General features: G+C 34.4%; 2 protein-coding genes across 6 annotated transcripts in view; both read right to left on the reverse strand.

The window, feature by feature from the left end:
• The window catches only part of LOC130046607 (uncharacterized), a 38,572-nt gene extending 28,866 nt beyond the window's left edge, over positions 1 to 9,706 (reverse strand). Inside the window, exons 1-8 of one of the 4 annotated variants that reach the window (XM_056151075.1) lie at positions 9,628 to 9,686; positions 9,237 to 9,391; positions 6,979 to 7,071; positions 6,649 to 6,720; positions 5,626 to 5,665; positions 5,153 to 5,221; positions 4,019 to 4,087; positions 2,931 to 3,025 (exon numbers count right to left, since the gene is read on the reverse strand). In XM_056151075.1, the coding sequence (XP_056007050.1) occupies positions 2,931 to 3,025; positions 4,019 to 4,087; positions 5,153 to 5,221; positions 5,626 to 5,665; positions 6,649 to 6,720; positions 6,979 to 7,071; positions 9,237 to 9,391; positions 9,628 to 9,647 (613 nt within the window). In that variant the 5' untranslated portion in view covers positions 9,648 to 9,686. Of the gene's footprint in view, positions 1 to 2,930; positions 3,026 to 4,018; positions 4,088 to 5,152; positions 5,222 to 5,625; positions 5,666 to 6,648; positions 6,721 to 6,978; positions 7,072 to 9,236 lie in introns of all 4 variants that reach the window. The other 3 variants (XM_056151069.1, XM_056151080.1, XM_056151071.1) reach the window with 3 other exon arrangements.
• A 5,420-nt stretch (positions 9,707 to 15,126) lies between these two features.
• Positions 15,127 to 21,884, reverse strand: part of LOC125664396 (neurofilament medium polypeptide-like) — a 53,341-nt gene continuing 46,583 nt past the window's right edge. The window contains exons 10-11 of one of the 2 annotated variants that reach the window (XM_056151171.1): positions 19,901 to 20,483; positions 15,127 to 16,595 (exon numbers count right to left, since the gene is read on the reverse strand). In XM_056151171.1, the coding sequence (XP_056007146.1) occupies positions 19,927 to 20,483 (557 nt within the window). In that variant the 3' untranslated portion in view covers positions 15,127 to 16,595; positions 19,901 to 19,926. Of the gene's footprint in view, positions 20,484 to 21,884 lie in introns of both variants that reach the window. The other variant, XM_056151182.1, reaches the window with a different exon arrangement.

Genomic DNA, 21,884 nt, shown 5'->3' on the forward strand with positions numbered 1-21,884 from the left:
ATAGTTGTGTGTTTACACTCCATGCGACGTAAATCAAATAATCAAAGAAACCACAAAAGCAGACTGTAACAAGAGGCCCATGGGCCAAATCGCTCACCTGAGTCACCTTGGCCCATATCTGAAGACTTTCCATATATATTTGTATGTAAAACTTTAGTTCCTACTATGGCCCCAACTACCCCTGGAGGCCAAGATTCTTACAAACTTGGATCTACACTACGTCAGAAAGCTTTCATGTAAATTCATGTAAATGTCAACTTCTTTGGCCCAGTGGTTCTTGAGAAGATTTTTAAAGATTTTCCCTATATTTGTATGTGAAACTTTGACACACACCCCCCCCCCACTTGTGGCCCCATCTTACCCCTGGGGGCCATGATTTGAACAAACTTGAATCAGCACTATGTCAGTAAGTTTTCTTGTAAATATCAGCTTTTCTGACTCAGTGGTTATTGAGAAGATTTTAACTATATATTTGTATGTAAAACTTTGATCCCCCTTGTGGCCACATCCTACCCCCCGGAGGCCATGATTTGAACAAACTTGAATCTGCACTATGTCAGAAAGTTTTCATGTAAAAATCAGCTTTTCTGGCTCAGTGGTTCTTGAGAAGAAGATTTTTAAAGATTTTTCCTATGTATTTGTATGTTAAACTTTGATCCCCTATTGTGGCAACATTCAATCCCCGGGGCCCATGATTTGAACAAACTTGAGTCTGCATTATGTCAGGAAGCTTTCATGTAAATCTCAGCTTTTCTAGCTTAGTGGTTCTTGAGAAGAAGATTTTCAAAGTTTTTCCCTATATATTTGTATGTAAAACTTTGATCCCCCTTGTGGCCCCATCCTACCCCCCGGGGGCCATGATTTGAACAAACTTGAATCTGCACTATGTCAGAAAGTTTTCATGTAAAAAATCAGCTTTTCTGGCTCAGTGGTTCTTGAAAAGAAGATTTTTAGAGATTTTTCCTATATATTTGTATGTAAAACTTTGATAATAATAATAATAACTATGTCAGAAAGTTTTCATGTAAAAAAAATCAGCTTTTCTGGCTTAGTGGTTCTTGAGAAGAAGATTTTTAAAGTTTTTCCCTATATATTTGTATGTAAAACTTTGATCCCCCCTTGTGGCCCCATCCTACCTCGGGGGCAATGATTTGAACAAACTTGAATCTACAAGATGTCAGGAAGATTTCAGGTAAATTTCAGCTCTTCTTGTCCAGTGGTTCTTTAGAAGAAGATTTTTAAATGACTCCACCCTATTTTTGCATTTTTGTGATTATCTCCCATTTGAAAGGGACATGGCCCTTAAATTGAACAAACTTGAAAGCCCTTTACCCAAGGATGCTTTTGGTCAAGTTTGGTTGAAATTGGCCCAGTGGTTTTGGAGAAAAAGTTGAAAATGTAAATATTTAACAGACAGACGGACAGACAGACAGACAGACGACGGACAAAAAGCGATCAGAAAAGCTCACTTGAGCTTTCAGCTCAGGTGAGCTAAAAAGGAATGCAGTTATACTTGGTCTCAATCTCTTTTCTCACAAATTCTGGAGAGATTAAAGTTGGCACTCTGTACTTTATAATGTTCAAAAGGGATCAGCCTTCAGATTTTCCATCCTCATCTTCACATATTTATGTAGAACATTCCATTATCACCTGCACATGAAATTATATCTCTCAACTGATTTCATAGGCAAGAGTTTGTTCTACGTATGATCAGTTTTTAAATCAAAGTAGGCTACTGACAAACAAGTTGATGGTGCAGGGGTTTCAACAGTCTCGTTTAAAATCATCATTGGGCAAACACGGACCCATGGATATACCAGAGATGGGATCAGGTGTCTAGGAGGAGTAAGCATCCCCTGTCAACCGGTCACACGCGTCATGAACCCTATATCTTATCAGGTAAACGGAGTTATCCGTAGTCAAAATCATTGTGCCAAAACAATCGGATGAAACACGCCAGACAGTATTTGACCAAATCCTAGAATGTATTGGCAAACTAGATCGTTATAACGACCATAGAATTTGCGAAATGATGATTTTACACATGCAGGTGATAATGGAATATTGCTACATAAATATGGGAAAGTGACGATATAGACGCTGAAATCACCCCGTTTATCATCAAGTTGAGTTTGCCTTTGATATCAGTTTCAATAAAATATCTAAGTATGAAGCAGATTCTGTGATTTTTTTTGTAATTTCGATTTCACTGGGACATATTGAATCGAGATATGAAGGAAAATTATTATTATTGCTAATAGATAATACGTCGTGGATACATCTTAATGTCATATTGAAGGTCACAGGAACAGAATTTTTCTTCTCACGTAAACGTTTTTGAATAAATTCTGCTTCATATGAATATAAAAACAGGTTAGCTAACAAAGGAGCACAATTCGTGCCAATTTGGAACCCCAACAGACTGTAGGAAGACCTGATCACAGAATACCAGGGAGATATTGTCAATAAGGAACCCCAGCATATTTCTTTATTTCAACTTCAGACTACTTGTGCGTGGAGTAAAGGGTGTGCATAATGTAAAACTTATATGGTACTAATTTTGATGCACCACAGGCGAATTTTGACAAATAATGTCTCATCAGTGATGCTCAACCGAAATATATGAAATTCGAAATAACAATAAAGTTTTAGAGCTATTATAGGAAAAAAAAAAAAAAAACTGGAGTCAAATTTGTCTACGGATAAGAGCTATGCATCAGGAGAAAATCCTTAATTTCCCAATGCATTTCTAAATTTTATAACAGCAATTAAATATACATCCGTATTTTCAAGCTAGTAACGAAGTACTTAGCTACTGGGCTGTAGAGACCCTCGGGGGCTAACAGTCCACAAGCATAGACCTCGACCCTGGGGTCATAATGTAAAATATGATAGTAATGATGATTGTAAAATCTCACTTCCATACATACTTTCTGTCTGACGTCTTTTCTTGAACAGAAGAATTCCTGGAACAACAACCAGCAGGATAAGCGGCAAGATTACCCCAAAAGCAATTCCTATAGCACTGAAAATCAAAACTATAATGTTACATTGTACTTCACGACTTATTAGCGGAACAATTACATAGCACTGAAAATCAAAACTATAATGTTACATTGTACTTCACGACTTATTAGCGGGATGTTTAGACCAAAGCTAATCCATACATTAATAATAATAATAATACATGTGAAACAATTCTGTGAATCTAAATTATAAATGCTCGTTATAACGATCTAGTTCGACAATGCAACCTATCATTGGGTCAGATGCTGTCTGACGTGTTTCATACCGATTGTTAAATAGTTCTTGGCACATTGATTTTGACTGCGGATAACTCCGTTTACCTGATCAGGATACATGTATAAGGCTCACGGCGGGTGTGACCGGTCGACAGGGATGCTTACTCCTCTTAGGTACTTAATCCCACCTCTAGTGTGTCCAGGGGTGCGTATTTGCCCAACTAACTATTTTGTATTTCTTGTAGGAGTTATAAGATTTATCATTGTTCGTTATCTTCACCTTTCATGTATGCCTTTAAATCCTCAGTACCTAAAACTTTCGATATATATGTATCGAGTGTACGCACAGTAGGGTCACCCCGATTTTGTCTGAGAAAGATTATTCTGCAAAGAAAACATTTTCTGAAAACTACATTATAATTTGAATCAAATACATAGATAGGGAAAAAATAGTTAATGTGTCCATGTACATATGGAACTTCCTTTCCAAATAGACAAATAATAACTAGTTACGGTACGTTTTCACTTTTCAATTCAAATCAATTTTCAAAACTTTTAAAAGATCTATAATTTCTATGTCCTAAAATGATATCCACATTCACCAGTCTTTGACTGTTATAAATCTTACCTGTCTCAATTTTACCCAAGGCACTGTGGACTGTGACGTGCAAGTGACCTTTTAAACTCGACATAAACATATATGTTCAAGCGATTGTGATTTAGTAACCCTCGCAGAGCCATTATTATCTATGGCTAACACGTTTATCAACACTAACCTGTCATTAAACTGTGATTCTCGTGAACTCTCTGTACCATTTCTCCCGAAAGTAATACTGAATGTTGGGCTGAAATGATTTGAATAGTCACATTAGTATCCAAGAATGTTTATAAACAACAAACCTGTATTTGCCTATTTAAAATATTTTCTTTTAAAATTATTAATCTCACACAGACAGGTTTCTGCATTCGTCTGAAACCTCATTTAAGAATGCATTCATTTGCAAAAATATCGATCATTCTACAAATACATCAGTTAATGATTTTGTTGAGATAATGACGTCATAAATGTGACACAATTATTTCAGAAGCGTTGGTTTGATTTGATGTTGAGATACATTCAGCAGATACTTACTCACCACAATGCTCTTTTTTAAACCTTTGTTTTTCATTGTTCTCTATTGACATTCTGAAGCACTACATCGTACGGACAATCATACCTTATTATTATCATTCAGTTACACCTAATCATGTAGACATTCATTCAGTAATACCTAATCATGCAGACAATCATTCAGTAATACCTAATCATGCAGACAATCATTCAGTTACACCTAATCATACAGACAATCATTTAGTAATACCTAATCATGTAGACAATCATTCAGTAACATCCAATTATGCAGACAATCATTCAGTTACACCTAATTATACAGACAATCATTCACTAACACCTAATTATACAGACAATCATTCAGTTACACCTAATCATATAGACATTCATTCAGTTACATCTAATCATACACACAATCATTCAGTAACATAATCATACAGACAATCATTCAGTAACATCTAATCATGCAGACAATCATTCAGTAACATTTAATCAGGCAGACAATCATTCAGTAACACCTAATCATGCAGACAATCATTCAGTAACATCTAATCATACAGACAATCATTCAGTTACATCTAATCATACAGACAATCATTCAGTAATACCTAACCATGCAGACAATAATTCAGTAATACCTAATCATGCAGATAATCATTCACTAATACCTAATCATGCAGACAATCATTCAGTAACATCTAATCATGTAGACAATCATTCATTAACATCTAATCATGCAGACAATGATTCTTCATTATTATCATTGAGTAACACGGGGATGTGCATTATTTACACTGACCCGACATTAATTTTCGAATCTGACGATTCCCTTGATCCATGTCCTCCAGAATTGATATGCGTTGCTGGGCTGAAATGGTTTGAATACACTGAGAGCATTAGTCAAGAACTTCCGAGATCATATTTCCTTATTTGTCTGTTTATGACTTTTTAAAAAATACCATGAATCTTTTTCGCTTTAGTCATCGGGATTTTTAAATTGCAATAGTAGGAGAGACAAGTTTTTACACTAGTTTTGGTTTGCATTATTCTACTAAACATCAATTGGTGTAATCAATGTAATAAAACTCTCGATCTGACCTTTACTGGAAACACATTAAAGATACAAATTATCTATACTACACTGCACTATGCCGATGAAAATATCTTTTCAATATTGTTATCAGTAGAATGATTGAAAATGGCAACAGCGAGTACACAGAATTACACGGTACATGTGCAATCAGAAGTAGACAGGTACAATACAAAACTTACCTTATTGTAGTAGAAACTTTGTCAGGCTCACAAAGGATGTCTAAAGATATACAACACATATACATGAAGTGAAGATAACGAACAGTGACAAATCGCATACATCCTATAAAGAATACAAAACTAAGAGAAGGGAAAACAGGGACCACCAGAAACACCAGAGGTGGAATCGGGTGTCTAGAAGCAAACATCTTTCAAAGACCCGACACACAAACCGCTAGTCCTATATCTTGATCAGTAAATCAGTAGAGAGGGGGTAGCACTAAAATGACCAACGACACAAACAGGTCAAACGAAACTTCTTCGGGATAAAAACAAAAAAGTTGACATAAGATGGCTAACGATAGAAAAGAAAAAAGAAGCACTACAACTCCACTAAATCTACATTGCATTTACACTGTAAATCACAGGCTTCCTGGTTGTATATGGAGCAAATTAGGACATGTCTTATGCGTCCAATGCGCTGTTTCACAATATACAAAGTAGAAGCGATAGACTTGATTAATTTGTGATAGGTTGGTGTTGCCAGGTTTCGTCGGTCTCGTTTCAGTCCGCGTTTTGCAAATTCTGTGGTCGTTGTGAATTTCTGACTTACAAATACAACCCTGTTCTTGGGTCGGATACTCTCTGATACGTTTCATGCCAGTAACTGTTGTTGGGCCGGTCTTTGCATGCTAATTTTGGTTAAGGATTGTTCCGTTTGTCTCATAAAATTGTAGGACTCGTGATGGGTTTGGCTGGTCAGCAAGGGATACTTATTTCTTGTGGGCACCTGTTCCTATCTATGGATCCGTGGTTCCCTACTCTTACTTTTGTATTCTTTATGGGACTGATCGTTATTTTCACTTCTATATACAACACAACTTAGAATTCCTTTAAAGGAACATTAATAAATTCGATAAAACATGTCCCCATAAATCACAATGTATTTGTTTCGTTAACTGATGCTACTCAAATTCCAAACAGCACAACTTGACCTTAACAAATATGATATAAGCGTAAAGCAAACAGTTAAATAATACTCACATTTGTCAGATCCAAAATCCTTTTTACATTTTTTATCGCATGAATCATCATTCAGTCTTGATGGACAGGAGCCTTAAACATAAAGAAGCGAAACAATATTTGCACAAATACATGTAGCTGTAGTCAAACAAACACTTAAATTCGGTTATGAAGAGAATAAACAAACTGACAGGAAGATATAGTATTTAAATAGGTTGAGTATAAACTACTAAATACCCGTATAAGTGGTGAATTTTAATACAATTTGTAATATCCACAACTCTTAAGATACAGCAATGTTTTTTTTTTTAAACTTCTATGCAGTTTTACATGCATGAATTTCCAACTCACAAACACCATGCAAATCCTCGTTCCACAGGCAGTAGAAGGAACAGCGCACTTCTTTTATAACATCCGAGAACTTATCGTAATATGGACAGTAACCTAAAGGAAAGTCAATGTGAAAAGGTCAAATAAACAGAGTGATCCGTAGTCAAAGGCATTATGTAAAAAATGTCCTAAAAATTGTCCGAAAGCATTTAACCTATAACGATAACAACATTTGCAAAATGCTGATTTTTAATTATTCAACTTTGAAGACTGTTGAAACTCTTATAACATCAACTTATTTGTATCGATACACATATATCTGTTATGTCGCTTTTGGTCTAACTTTGCGACTGTATAAGTGTTTATATCCGGAGGGCTAGACATAGAGCTGATCGAAATAAAATCGTTGCAACGTTTCTATACGCCTGATCCCATTTCTGGTAAGTCAAAGGGATTCCTATTTTCCTCTCTCTAAATTCTGTATTCCTTATAGGAATTGTGACATTTGTCATTGCTTTTTATCTTCACTTGTCCATGCAAGATCAACAAGATAAATTGATTGATTGTATATTGTTTAACGTCCCTCTCGATAATGTTTCACTCATATGGAGACATAACCAAGACCGGTGAAGGGCTTCAAATTAGGTCTATCCTCGCAGATGTGGAGGACTATTTAGGATGCCGTATCTACTGTGACACAGAACATCCGTTTTTAAGATCATTTTCTAGGACCGTGACATTCACTCCTGGTGTCGAGCGTTTGGAGATGGAACTGTCACTACCCTCCGAATGCGGGGCAAACGCTCTACCTCTAGACCACCGCGGCGCCATACGGAGGCTTAAAATAAAAATTGATTTGTTTGATGTACTCCAACCGACCCGTGAAATTTGTCCCGACCCAATCGTTTTTTCCACACTTCGAAATTTTAAAATTCTTTTGGCTCCCTGGAAAGTAGACATTCTTCAAATTAGTTTTAAACTTGATGCCTTTGGGGGGAGGCTAGTTGTTTACAGAATTTTCGTTACACTGTATCAAAATGTTCTTTGGGCGTCTTTCGGTTCTACTTTCACTTTGATAATGACCATTTGTTATACCGGGAACTTTTCAAACACTGAACGATCAAATATACCGCATCCCTACTCCAAATTACCACATTATCTACCAACAAGATGGAGGAAGAACCTACGAACTCCCCTGTCGAGGCTTGATCGTATTTGTGTACTAAAGTTTGAAAACCATGTTACTTAAATAAAAAATCACGTGAGATAGCGCACCAAAATTATGGAGGACCACGAGTCTAAGTTCAAGTTGATGGTCTATATATATTTCTGAAAAAGCACGCATATTTTGATATGGGATTATTTAAATGTTATGACGATTTAATAAGTGAAAGACACTTTTACTTTGCTCTTAAACTGAGACACACGAATGGAACATGATCGTCACAACAAACTGAACGATGCGGAGAAGTCGGCATCAAAATTATATTGGGCAATATCAAAACTGATTGTAAATTGCCGTCATCATGTAATTCACTTGGATATTCATGGATCACACTAAAGTGTTTAAGTGATTACTATTATGAATGTCAAACCACAAATAGAAGAATCAATCGATGGTAATAAAAAGGGGTATTGATTTATTTATTAACAGCTGTAGAGGTCCTCATCCGCGACGAATACAAAACGTCCAGAGAAAATTTCAAAAGCTATTGGAAGATGTACGTGTATGATATACAAAGTGTACACAATTAATGTTCTATACTCTATTCTGTCTGGCAGCGTTATGTGTTTAATGAAAATATCAGTAAATTTGTAAATCTGATTTTCATGACATTAAAAAAAAATTTAAATAGCGACCTAACTACCCGACTTGAAAATGTGAGTCGGAGTACACCAAACAATTTTTTTAATGATGGCCTGAATGGCAATTAGCAATATTTTGTTTTTTAAATGAAAGTTTAATGCAGTAAACCCAAGTAGATACAAAACGAAAGTAGAGCATTTGCATTAATTTTATCTATCTTTACATTTCGTTATATTTACAATTATAATTGATATTTATATGACATAAGCAAACTCTTGACTTGTCAACTCTCTATTTTAATGTATTTAACCTCAAATCTGCATATTTGAAGAGAGGTCAATATATTCATTAGACATACAAATAGAAAATGCGATGAAACTTTTACATATTATAAACGTTATAGAGAAAGATACCTGTATCATAATTTACATGATTTACTAATCATGGTTCTTGAGATTTATTAATTTTGTACCTGGGGTAATCCATTTCCACTGTACACAAACTTCCATTTCCTTATGTTGATCATCGGGAATGCAGTGATTAACGACGTGTTCACCTGTGCATGTTATTTTGTCCTTGTTTGTTCTGTCCAGTTTATAAGTCTCCAAACACGATGTGGTGGTGTATCTGTAGGATACACATTGTGAAGTATGTAAGCTAAAGATGCACAACAAAGTCACGAAAACAATCATATTGGTCACACCAGACAAACCAGGGGATTGGGATTCCCAAAGTATTCTAAATCGAAAGTAGAAATACATATTCATAGCAACTCTTGCATCAAATGCACATCCATGAAGTCTCAAAACTATGTAATGTTTATAGTATAATACTATAGATAAAACCTCAAACAGATCACATACAGCAGACAAGATATAAACATTTCACCATTAATTGGTATTCAGTTCGTCGCTTCAATGGTACTAGATAGATACATACTACAGTGTGGGATTACTGCCACAATTTTTTTAAATTTTTTTTTTAATAATTTCATCATTTATTAAAAAGTATACATACTATTTGGGATAAAATATCCTCGGATACTCCCTCTTAATTCTCACCAATGATGGCAGGGGCCCATTAGATTGAATGTATTTTATTATAATATTATTTTGTATAAGGCATATATATAATTTATATGAAAATACATAATATCAAATATTTTTTTACTGCCACAAAGTTAATTTTTGGAAGTTGATTTTATCAACTCCTCTATGCAGCCATTCGGCTGAAAGTGGTGTGGACGTTAGCACAGGTGTAATTTTCAGCGCTAGCAGCAAATACATGTAGTTCGTTAACCGTTTACGTTCTGTACGTTTAATGCATTATTTTGTAAATTAAAAAAACCTTTTCTAACGTCGGTCAATTGAGTATTTGAATTGAAAAACGACCAAAATATCCCTAGAAATACAATCTTATGTCAACAGCGATAGTTTACACAATTCAAAAATCCCTACACGCAGAGAGAATACATGTATCACCAATCAAAAAATTCAGTACAGGTCAAAAACACGGTCCGCAGACTGAAAGTCCACGATCTAGCGTAAGCAAAGAAAAAGGTCGGTGTCTTTAAAATTGTGGTTTCTGCGTATTCTATAGCAGTTACATGGATTTTTAGAATCTGAGATGCACATACATGTACACACACGGGTCCACAATCTGGACATCAAACGATCGGCAGTGATAGAAGCGGCAACTGATTTACATGTGTTACATGTACATATGTAGCGTCAGATTGAAGCGAACCTCGCCATGTTCAATGTTAGGGTGGCTGCATTCATTGTCCACTTTAATGATAAAACTTCTGAGCTTGACAGTAAATTTATTTTAATCCTTTAGAATGGAAACAACCAGTCATGCATTTTAAACTTTTTCAAACTTTTAGTTGTAAATTTAAGCAAATAGCGATAAACAAATATGTTGTTTTCAAGACAATTTGTCATAAGTTTGACAATAAAAACACACGCCTTAGAATTTCAGTTATTTTAAATACGCATTTTGATACACTTTTCCCGTGGGTCGCAACCAAATTCTTAAACTACAAGCGTTACCTGATTGACAGATAGAGCACGTGTACCTCGTGCGTAACCATAGAAATTAGAAAATCGGTACATATAGTGAATAAAATGTCAATTTCGTTTTCCTTTGCTAAGTATAGAGATTCAATGATTTTAATTTTTTTTTTTTTTTTTTTTTTTTTTTGCCTTTTATATTCATAATGGTGAAATAACTTTACATATCATTTGATAAATTGATGATCAATTAGACTTTTGCATTATTCATTGTTTAGAGCTACTTGTACTCATATTCTATATATGCACTTCTCTATCGATTCACGTAATCTTCATTATTTATACACAAAGTTGAACCCATCATTTACCTTGTTTAAATTGCTCAATATTGTTAAATAAAAAACTAGGGAATTAAAGAAAATAAATTTCTTGATATTCTGTTCATCATGTTAAATTATATCAAAAAGGTTTATTGATGTACATGTATGTATCAATTACTGAAAGTTTGTTTTTCCTACAAAGTCGTTGATTTGTTACATTTTAAAATACACATTGAATTCTTTCTACGAATTAAATAGATGAAACAAATAGTCGCAGTCGACTATTTATCCCGAAACGAGGTCTTTCATGCAAACACCATAACAATTAGCTTCACGAAGAAAAGGTAAGAGAATATCATTAAATCATACACATGGACGAAGACCAAGTAAAGGTGTTTAACCTGGCCAAAGAGACAATCATTTCATTATAACTGACCAAGCCGGTTGTGGAAAGACTTACATATTCACTAACATCATTAAAACTTCCAGAGCATTTCGCTGTTTTTCGTAGTTGTTTTGTGGTAGGTATATTTTCATGGAAATCCGGAAGAACCATGAAAACACAATTGCTCCACATAATATTCGTATTTCAAAAGACGTGACTCTATTTGAACAAAATATTTCACCAAGCTTTATCGTTCCACGAGTTCAGATCCAAATTCGATCATAAAAATGAAATAGCATTATTTCTGTGGGTAATTGATGCAAGGTGAAGATAACGAACAGTGATCAATCTCATAACTGATAAAAAGAATCAAAACTTTATGTTATAAGATTAAACAAATATGCCATCAAGAAGCACTTGTGCATGTATCGCAAACATACATGTATCTTGTGTACAGTGTGCATAATAATGATGATAATAATAAAAAAAACAATTACCCTCTTCCAATCCCCAACCCCACTCATTTTAGAGCATAATCAAACATTGTTCCGCCTTGATCTGACCTTCAGGTACAGTGTATACAATTTGTTATCACCATCTGCTCCAAATCATAAGCAACAGTCAACAATGATCAGATATGTCGATATGTTTCCAATACTTTTTCCACAGATTGGGTGTTTAAATTTTTCTTTTATATCCAAATCTAACTAACCATTTTAACTTTTATTTTCTGACAGTCAGGACCCCAAAGAGAAATTCCTCATATTTCAATGCTCTAAGCCTAAACTTACCCGACTGTTTCTACACAATAAACAGGCGTCTTTTTACTATCATCGGTATTCTCTTAACTTTTCTTGCATCTAATGGTATTCGGAAACCTCTTCTTGGTTTTTTCGTTCTAAAGATAATGGGCTGACACAGAAATATATAACGCCACACCCTCCGTTCTAAAGATAATGGACCGGCACAGAACTATATAACACCACACCCTCCGTTCTAAAGATAATGGGCCGGCACAGAACTATATAACACCACACCCTCCGTTCTAAAGATAATGGGCCGGCACAGAACTATATAACACCACACCCTCCGTTCTAAAGATAATGGGCCGGCACAGAACTATAGAACACCACATCCTCCATTCGTAGTAGGTGGTGATGGATTCATTGAATAGTGTTTCACGTCCTTCTCGAGAATATTTCACTTATATAGAGGCGTCACTATTGCCGGTGAAGGGCTGCAACATTTAGGCCTATGATCGGCGCTTATGGGCATTAAACAGAGGGATCTTTATCGTGCCACACATGCTATGACAAAAAATTATTGCGCACCAATTAGCGATACACTTAATCCAAGAATCATCAGTAGATTTAGAATGACCGTTTTATTCAGTTGGTAGTTGTTCAATCAATAGGATTTCTCGGCGAAGTGCAGATTTTTTCAAAATGTCACCGGCTGAATTGCACATTATATTCATCTTTTATGATTGGTAATATGACATTTCAAAACCGGTTTCTTTGCGATATTTGTGTATTCCATTTATATAAAAACATTGAATTTTAATACTCTATCAAAAATACACCCGAAATATTCAAATATACAAGGAGGGGGAATGGGACCTGGAGTCCTGTGCACAAGCATCTACATGTATGCTTTTAATTGATCAAGATATTTTAAATATCTTTTTGGTGTTATGAAATTGATCACTGTTTATTATCTTCATCTTTTTCATGTGCCAAAATAAGACCACGTTGTTATTTTTGTAGATTGAGAAAAAAATCGTAGCTGTATTTTACTATCATTTGTTGATGCCTATGAAGTTACGTACATCAAGAGTTTCCTAGATGATTTGCGTAGAGCTCAAGGAATTGAATTGCAAATTTTAAGTAAGATCACACACAATTCTAAAGATAAAGGATAAGTAAATATTTGAGGTTTAAGTACAAGTCCTTGCACTTTAAGCGATGAGGATTTGTTTAGTTGTTTTATAAGAGACATTATTTGTCGAAATGCGCATCTGGTGCATCAAAAGTGGTACCGGATCAGTTTTACATTATGACCCCTGGGAAGAGGCCTCTGCTGGTGGACTGTTAGTCCCCGAGGGTCTCTACAGCCCAGTAGCTAAGTACTTCGTCACTAGCTTGAAAATACGGATGTATATTTTTAAAATTGCTGTTATAAAATTTAGAAATTCATTTCAAAAATAAGGATTATCTCCCTCATGCATAGCTCTTATCCTTGGACGAATTTGGCTCCACTTTTTTGGCACGCTGTTTTTGGCTATATTTAGCTCTAAAACTTCATAGTTGTTTCGGATTTCAAACATTTCGGTTGAGCATCACTGAAGAGACATTATTTGTCGAAATGTGCATCTGGTGCATCAAAATTGGTACCGTATAAGTTTTACATTGTGTAAATCATATCAATCTTTATGATGAATTGTAGAAAAAAAATTTAAAAAAACTAGAATAAGCCCAACAATTATTAAGTTATGTGTGGAATTTTTCATACATGTTCTTGTGCAAGAATATTATTGTAGTGACATATTTTGACAAAATGAACAATTTCAAGAGTAAACACTATGTTGGAGAGTAAAATACAATCCAGACAAGGTGTTCATTTACCAGTGACTATATGTACGTAGACATAAACAATTGCGCATTGACTTTTATACGTTTATCACTTTTGAGTGTACTTCTCTAGTCTTATTATTTGGAATAATTCTCATCTGGTGTCAATCTTCATAAAATCAACTCCCATCATTACTTTCAGTACTTTGATATTGTTATGTCTTTCACATCAGACAAACGTACATAAATTAAAGCCACCTTGAAAATCATGGAATTTTTGAGAATTTCTTATATCTAGCTTTATCCGATTTATGACTGCCAATGACAGTTAAAAGGGGTATGCAAAAAGTATAATCAATTACGGATACTGTGCATATGTGAATGATAAAAACAAAATGACCATTTTTATCTGGACGCTTCAATAACTTGTATCATAAGTGAAAACTGGATCATTTCATAGAATGTTTGATACTCATCACATGTGGAGGATATGTACAATCAAAATTACTTTATTTAGTCAAAAACTGCAGTTTTAGTAGAAAGCAATCTGAAAATTTTTAAAATACCAGCTGTACTTAAACCCACGATCTACTATTCAGTATTTCAACTAGGCGATGATTTTTAAATTGAATAGACAGATAGTGTTGATATCTATATTTTCTTCTATGTTTTAAAATAACGTCGACCATTATAACGATGTAGAGTACCTCCTTAACAGAGTGACCTACTGCCATTGAGGAAAATGAAATGAATAAAAACAATATCATATTTGCAAGCGTTATCCCTAGATATGATAGGTAGGAGCAACGGAATAACGTGACATAATAAGAATTCCATGTATTTAATTACTCCCTGGATACTTATCACTTATCTAGTTTGTGTATCAGTCGAATTCAGGTGACGAGAGTTCTCTCCAGGGAAATGGATGTATCTCAAAATTTGCGTACTGGCACGTTTCTTACGGATTTCAGAGGTAGACCAAAAAATACCAAATATTCATTAAAGATGAAGATAATGAACAGCGATCAATCTCATAACTTGCATACACAAGAATAAAAACAACTCAACTACGTAATGATGAAATTATATTTATTTCCCAAACTCTTAAATGCAATCCTTCACGTAGAGGTTTCCTAATGACTTCATTAAAATCATGTGGAATTATAGTATTCACAAAACGAAGCTCCATGTTGAGAAATCAAACACTGTATGGCACCAAAAGAAATTCTAACTAAACAAAAACAAAACATACGAATATAGCTAGAGCACTTTATTCCAATGGCATGTGCAAATTTAAGATACTCCCCCGCTTCAAATCAAATTCAGATTGCCGTGCTAATATATTTTCAAATACAATAGAACATTCACATTTATGAATCTAACACTGCCTTAATTTTTACACAGCAATTCATATTATTTCAAAACTTTATAATTCTCATTTCACACAACTTAGCCTATACACATGTAGTACTGTATGTTGTGTTAGTCTCAGAATCGTAACTAGTATAATGTGTTACATACTATGTTTAAATGACATATAGTACTGTATGTTGTGTTAGTCTCAGAATCGTAACTAGTATAATGTGTTACATACTATGTTTAAATGACATATAGTACTGTATGTTGTGTTAGTCTCAGAATCGTAACTAGTATAATGTGTTACATACTATGTTTAAATGACATATAGTACTGTATGTTGTGTTAGTCTCAGAATCGTAACTAGTATAATGTGTTACATACTATGTTTAAATGACATATAGTACTGTATGTTGTGTTAGTCTCAGAATCGTAACTAGTATAATGTGTTACATACTATGTTTAAATGACATATAGTACTGTATGTTGTGTTAGTCTCAGAATCGTAACTAGTATGATGTGCTACATATTATGTTTAAATGACATATAGTACTGTATGTTGTGTTAGTCTCAGAATCGTAACTAGTATGATGTGCTACATACTATGTTTAATTAAATAACATACGAGACTAAAATTTCCTGTACAAAGTCGAAAAGTTCCAAAATATCAGAAATTGTATTCAAAAGCTTAATTAGTCAAATTGTGTAACTAAAACATATAATCAAAATTGGTTATTTTGTAACTGAAAAATATATATGGGGTGGGGGGGAGGTATAACATGTATCAACAAAAATCAAGGTAAATATTACATTAACCCCTACCCCTGCCACCAATTTATATCGATACTATACATATTAACATATTCTTAATCAACATATAGTGAATGATTTCCGTAAATGGAAATCATTTAGGCGACCAAATGATTAATCATGTTCAAAGTTGTTTCATCATAGCTTCGTTATTCCAATGTCATATTCAACTCTACACTTTCCTCATATTGTTCTTTAATTTTAGAATATGATCATATACATGACAAAAAATATAAATAAGAATAATGGGTTGATTACACCTGGACATTTCTTGAAAAATCAAAATATATATAACTTCGAACAAGTTTGATTTGAACAAATTTTTAAATGCATAATACACAAAAGGTTCGAACACAGGATCCAACAACTTTCAAGGTTCTGAAATATGATTACCAGTAATGGATGGCAATTGTCACTTTCAGTATTTAAATTTTTTAATTATAAATATATAAATACATGATAAAGATACATGTAATATGAAAATAACAGGTCCATTTTGGAGGACACATATCATTAACTTGCATTTATCAGTATTACCCCATTTTATTTCCCCTGGATTAAATTTACCTTCTTTGCACCTGAAAGTGATCGTTGACTCCATTATGTTTCTAATTACATTCTATCTGGATATATAACAAACACACACTGACCCATTAAATCTACATGTTAAACTACAATAAGCTCTATTCTAAAATAGTTATATGTATCTATTAAATCTACGTCAAACTACAATAAGCTCTATTCTAAGAGTTATATGTATTTATTAAATCTACGTCAAACTACAATAAGCCCCACACCATGAACTACAATAACACCAGGACTACAGGCCACAATGCTCACCTGTGTAACACATACAGAGCTGTAACTCACAAACTTGGAACACTAAGAGAATCCCAATAAAAAGTCAAGGTCGGTCATTAGACAACTATATACACATGAATAAACTGTAATGAATTAGTTGTGAATGGTCAGATTCTAAAACAATTGCTTGAATTCTAGAGTCTTCTCAGTCTGTCACATCTCATACAAATCAGAATACATACAACATTAACATACTTGGATATCGTTTGTCAAATTGTAGTGTTAAGTTGTTGATGAGAAAACTGACACAAATCATGTGGAAACCTTTATCATGATCATCACATTCCCAACACTAAAGCATGGACTGAACTCAATTAAAACTACACCATACAAAACATTAACAATTGTCAAAGGTCCATTTCATTTAGCTTCATTAAATTCTCATGTATATATTATTCTGGTTTAACTGGAGAACATGTCCACACTATATATTGTACAGATGTTCTAGTCGCCCCAGCATAGCACACTTATTTAAATCACTCCAAGCTGGCAAAGGCATCACTGACCATGATTTCATCAAAGTAGAATCCCCTTTACATACTGACTCAGTAATCCAACTTTAGAAGTAGTCAATATATAGAATCCTCTTTAGATATTGACTCAGTAATCTAACTTTAGAAGTAGTCACTCATATGGTTTTAAAAAGGTAAAAAAGTAAATGCATGTATAATGTGAAAAGTAATTGTGTGAAGAATAAGTTAACACACATACAATAGACAGCCAACAGACTAATGTCGATCAGAGTTAAATAAAAACATATATACATATATTGCAAACTAATGATTAGAGCTGCCTTCATATTGGGACTGATTTGAATGCAAGGTGAAGATAACGAACAGTGATAAATCTTGAAATAATGAATTTTCAAATGAAACTGTAAGCAGTGGATCAATTGTACTAGAAACGAGTTCACAGCATCACCACACAACAGTATCTTTAACACTCAGGGCCCGGGGTTTTTTGGTTGTTGTTGTTTTTTGAGTCATTGTGCAAAATTTGCATTTTTTGTAGCACCATCAACTCAAAAATCTCTCAACATACATACATAATTAAAAATCACAAAACAATCCAAAGAAAATTGAAAAGATGTTTGTACAAGCATACCTGTACATGTATATGTTAAGACTACCATTAAAATGTAACTAATAGTGTTGTCTTGCTGGATTTACAAGACAAAGAAAATTGCTTAAAATGTATCCATGAAAAATTGTTTTAACAAATACATGTATTATGAATACCATTAGAAGAATATATAATGATTTTTTAAAACTTCCTTGCAGCTTATTAAAGTCCAACTCATGCTTATGTATTCAAGTCTGGGTAGTGAGATTACTTTTAATCAAGGTCAGCTTTATTGAGTTTCCGTTTACATTTCAGATTATATCACTGTTTATCAAACTCTAATTTACTGGATTTAATACGACTTATTACCAAAATTTAGCCTGGCTACTATCGAAATAAAATCCTAACTTAAAACATTGCATTCAGACAAGTTTGATCCCCAGTGGTCAGGTAGCTCAGTTTTTCTATGAAGTCCCATAGAGACCTTGACCTTTGGACCCTAAATTCAATAGGGTTTTTCTTTTCTTGATAACAATGCTACATCATACTGTTAACAGAGCACCTGACTAGAGATTCAGAGGGCTCGGGTTTGAGTCCTGGTCTGGTCTGTTGGATTTTTTCCCTTCCCATTACAATTCTATCATCAGCACATGTATTATTTTTTAAAATTCTATCATGACTAATATAACAAATATCCATAATACTTTTGGAAATTCCGTGAGTGTCTTAGTAGACGAAATCTGTATAATATATGACAAGCACCGGTATCAACGCCATCTTGTGGTTATCAGTCTGTTTTGATCACCAGTGACCAGATAGCTCAGTAGCTGGAGTATGTCACTGGACATTCATTGGTCCTGTGTAATCAATCACTGTTGGAGTTATTGTACTATCACTCCACTAGCTGCAATAATGTAGCCCTCTCTGATTTTTTTGATTTTTTTTTTAGGGAGGGGCTACAACTCCTTAGGATCTCTGTAATGGTGCAAATGCGGAAGTGATTCACTCCCGCAACATTTGCGCTCATTCTAAACATTTCCTGACTTTCTTTACGTAAATAAAATTATATTCTATGTTTCTTAGTCAATATATAAATTTACAACCTGCAACTTAAGATTTGTGAGGCTCTATTCTACCGTTTTCAACAATTTCGATAAATTCCAATTTCTCGATTCATATTTGTGCGCCATGTTTGATATACTGAAGTATAAACTTCCGATTGTCAAGTCATTTGCATATGCAGTATTTACATCAATGGACAAGTATGGAGGTGAAAGCTATTTCATCGGTATTGAAAAGGTTTGAATTTAATATAAAGTTAAAAACCGAACAGCAGAGTGTAAATTCTTTCTGCAACAATATGATTTTCCTTTCTTTGTCGAAGTGGCTCAAGTAACTTCACATTTTCGCACTGATTGTCAATGTTTAGGTTTTTCATTAGATCCACCTACGAGATCTCGCGATAACAAGCATGGCGGAGCAGACGAAGAATTTTGCATGCTGTACATTATATTTAATGAATAACACCTTTATTAGACATGCCCGAGCACAAAGTTGGTACTCCTTTTGGTGTAAACAACATTTGGGACTAATACATAGAGTTTATTATCGGTTATTCATAAAATTATTTTGCACCATTACGGAGATCCTATGGAATTGTAGCCCTATCCCGAAAACGTCAGAATTTTAAAAAATTGGATAGAGCTACATTATTGCAGCTATCACTCCACTACATCAAACTCTCTCAATAAAATACTTACAAGTATATGTGTGACATGTATCAACATTACGACCATTTCTGTACAAAGTTTGTGAATGTTGTCCATTTGTCCTTCACCCACTGCTTCCTCTGAATGTTCTCCCACCTCCTCACTATCTCCCTGTAATCCTCGCTATATTTCCCCCTTACATCTAGTCTATTTACAGCGTCTATAAACATTTCTAATAGTCTTATATATCCATCCACAGATATTTCCTCTGGATTTTGAATTTCTCTACTCAGTGTGTGAACTTTATACACTCTCTCTACATCATCTCCTACCCCAGTGTCTGTGTCATTGACCATTTGACCCCAGCCAGACTTTGGTCGATGTTCCTCACCAAGTGACAGTTGTAGAATGGCGTACATAACAGGGATAGATTTTTTGGATTCAGAGTCAGGGTCAATGGCTGAATGGTACTCTGGTGGTAATACTGATTTTACTGAAGCCTTTTTTGATTCATCATGGAAGTAACTGTCTGGATTATCCACATACATCTTCACAACATCGAACAGTATCTTTCTCGCTGGTCCTGTACACATGTAATCCAAAAGTTCCTGTAGCTCACTCCAGCCACCTTCTCCTGTAAATATCAAACCTTGAAATTAACTCTAACACAAAGTTAGGCAAGAGCCCATGGGCAGTATTCAACCAGGGCATACAAATAGTGATGTACTCAAATGTAGTGAGAAATGCGAGTATGAAATCAACAATTGTGAGTAAATGTTTAAATGAGTCACTGTCTAAACACTATTTGGTAATGTTATCCTTCAGAATAATACATTCAATTTCATTGGTCGAGGGCCGGTCACATGAAGGGAGACAATTTGTGATGTCTCCCTCGCGTGCTGGGTGACAACAGTGGTTTCTCTCTTTAGAAGATAATTTTTTATAGCACAAGTGTGATAGTTCTATTTCTAAAAAACTAAATAAAACAAGATGTGTTTGTGAAACACCAATGCATCCGATAATGGCCAATTCCGAAGATGGCCAAGGTCAAAAGGGCAAATAAAAAGTAGGTCAAATTCCAAGGTCAAAGAGTCAAAAATGTTGGTACCCACAGAAAGGTCTTGTCACAAGGAATACTCATGTGAAATATCAAAGCTCTATCACTTACTGTTCAAAAGGTATTAGCAAGGTTAAAGTTTTCGAAAAGTAGGTCAAATTCCAAGGTCAAAGAGTCAAAAATGTTGGCACCCACGGAAAGGTCTTGTCACAAGGAATACTCATGTGAAATATCAAAGCTCTATCACTTACTGTTCAAAAGTTATTAGCAAGGTTAAAGTTTCAGACAGAATTACAGAATGACAGACAGGACAAAAACAATATACCCCCCGACCTTCGATCTCGGGGGCATAAATATGCGGGATCATTAATCAATTGATTTTAATTACGACTTCAGTGTCAACATTAACAGTCAAAATTTCAAATAAGAAAACTATTCCCACTCTAATACAATTTTTCATTTCGCTCGTATGTTTACGTTCTTGTTTTGAAATGCGTTACGAAATTTTTATGCTTGACAAGTCACAATCAAAAGGTTTTGCTTGTTTAACTTTCTATAACATATACATTTAATAAAACTAAGACATTGAGTGTAAAACAATGTATTGCATGTAGTTGAGGGTAACATTGATTTCACCCCTCAAAAACCATTAAAAATCTATCAGAATTTTCTGCATAAAAGTTGTCACTAATTTGTTGATAAAAAATATTAGTATGGTTCAAGTCAATGAATGTTTGATATCTTTTAAAAACAGTCGAATTCTTCAGGATAAAACTATTATGGGCTGTTTAGCCCTTGGGCAATAACCCTTCTAAGACTTGAGAATTTGTGATGTCTCCCTCCTAAACAGTCCATACTCGGGTATGTTATGGCAGGTCATACTCCATTAAAGCACGTACATTAATAGTTTTTAAAATCCTTCCTACACAGAGAGAGGGAGCTAATAACTTTTAAAAACTATTTTGGTTGTTTATATTG

Source organism: Ostrea edulis, chromosome 1, assembly GCF_947568905.1.
Source record: "Ostrea edulis chromosome 1, xbOstEdul1.1, whole genome shotgun sequence".
In the NCBI taxonomy this organism is placed as follows: Eukaryota; Metazoa; Mollusca; class Bivalvia; order Ostreida; family Ostreidae; genus Ostrea; species Ostrea edulis.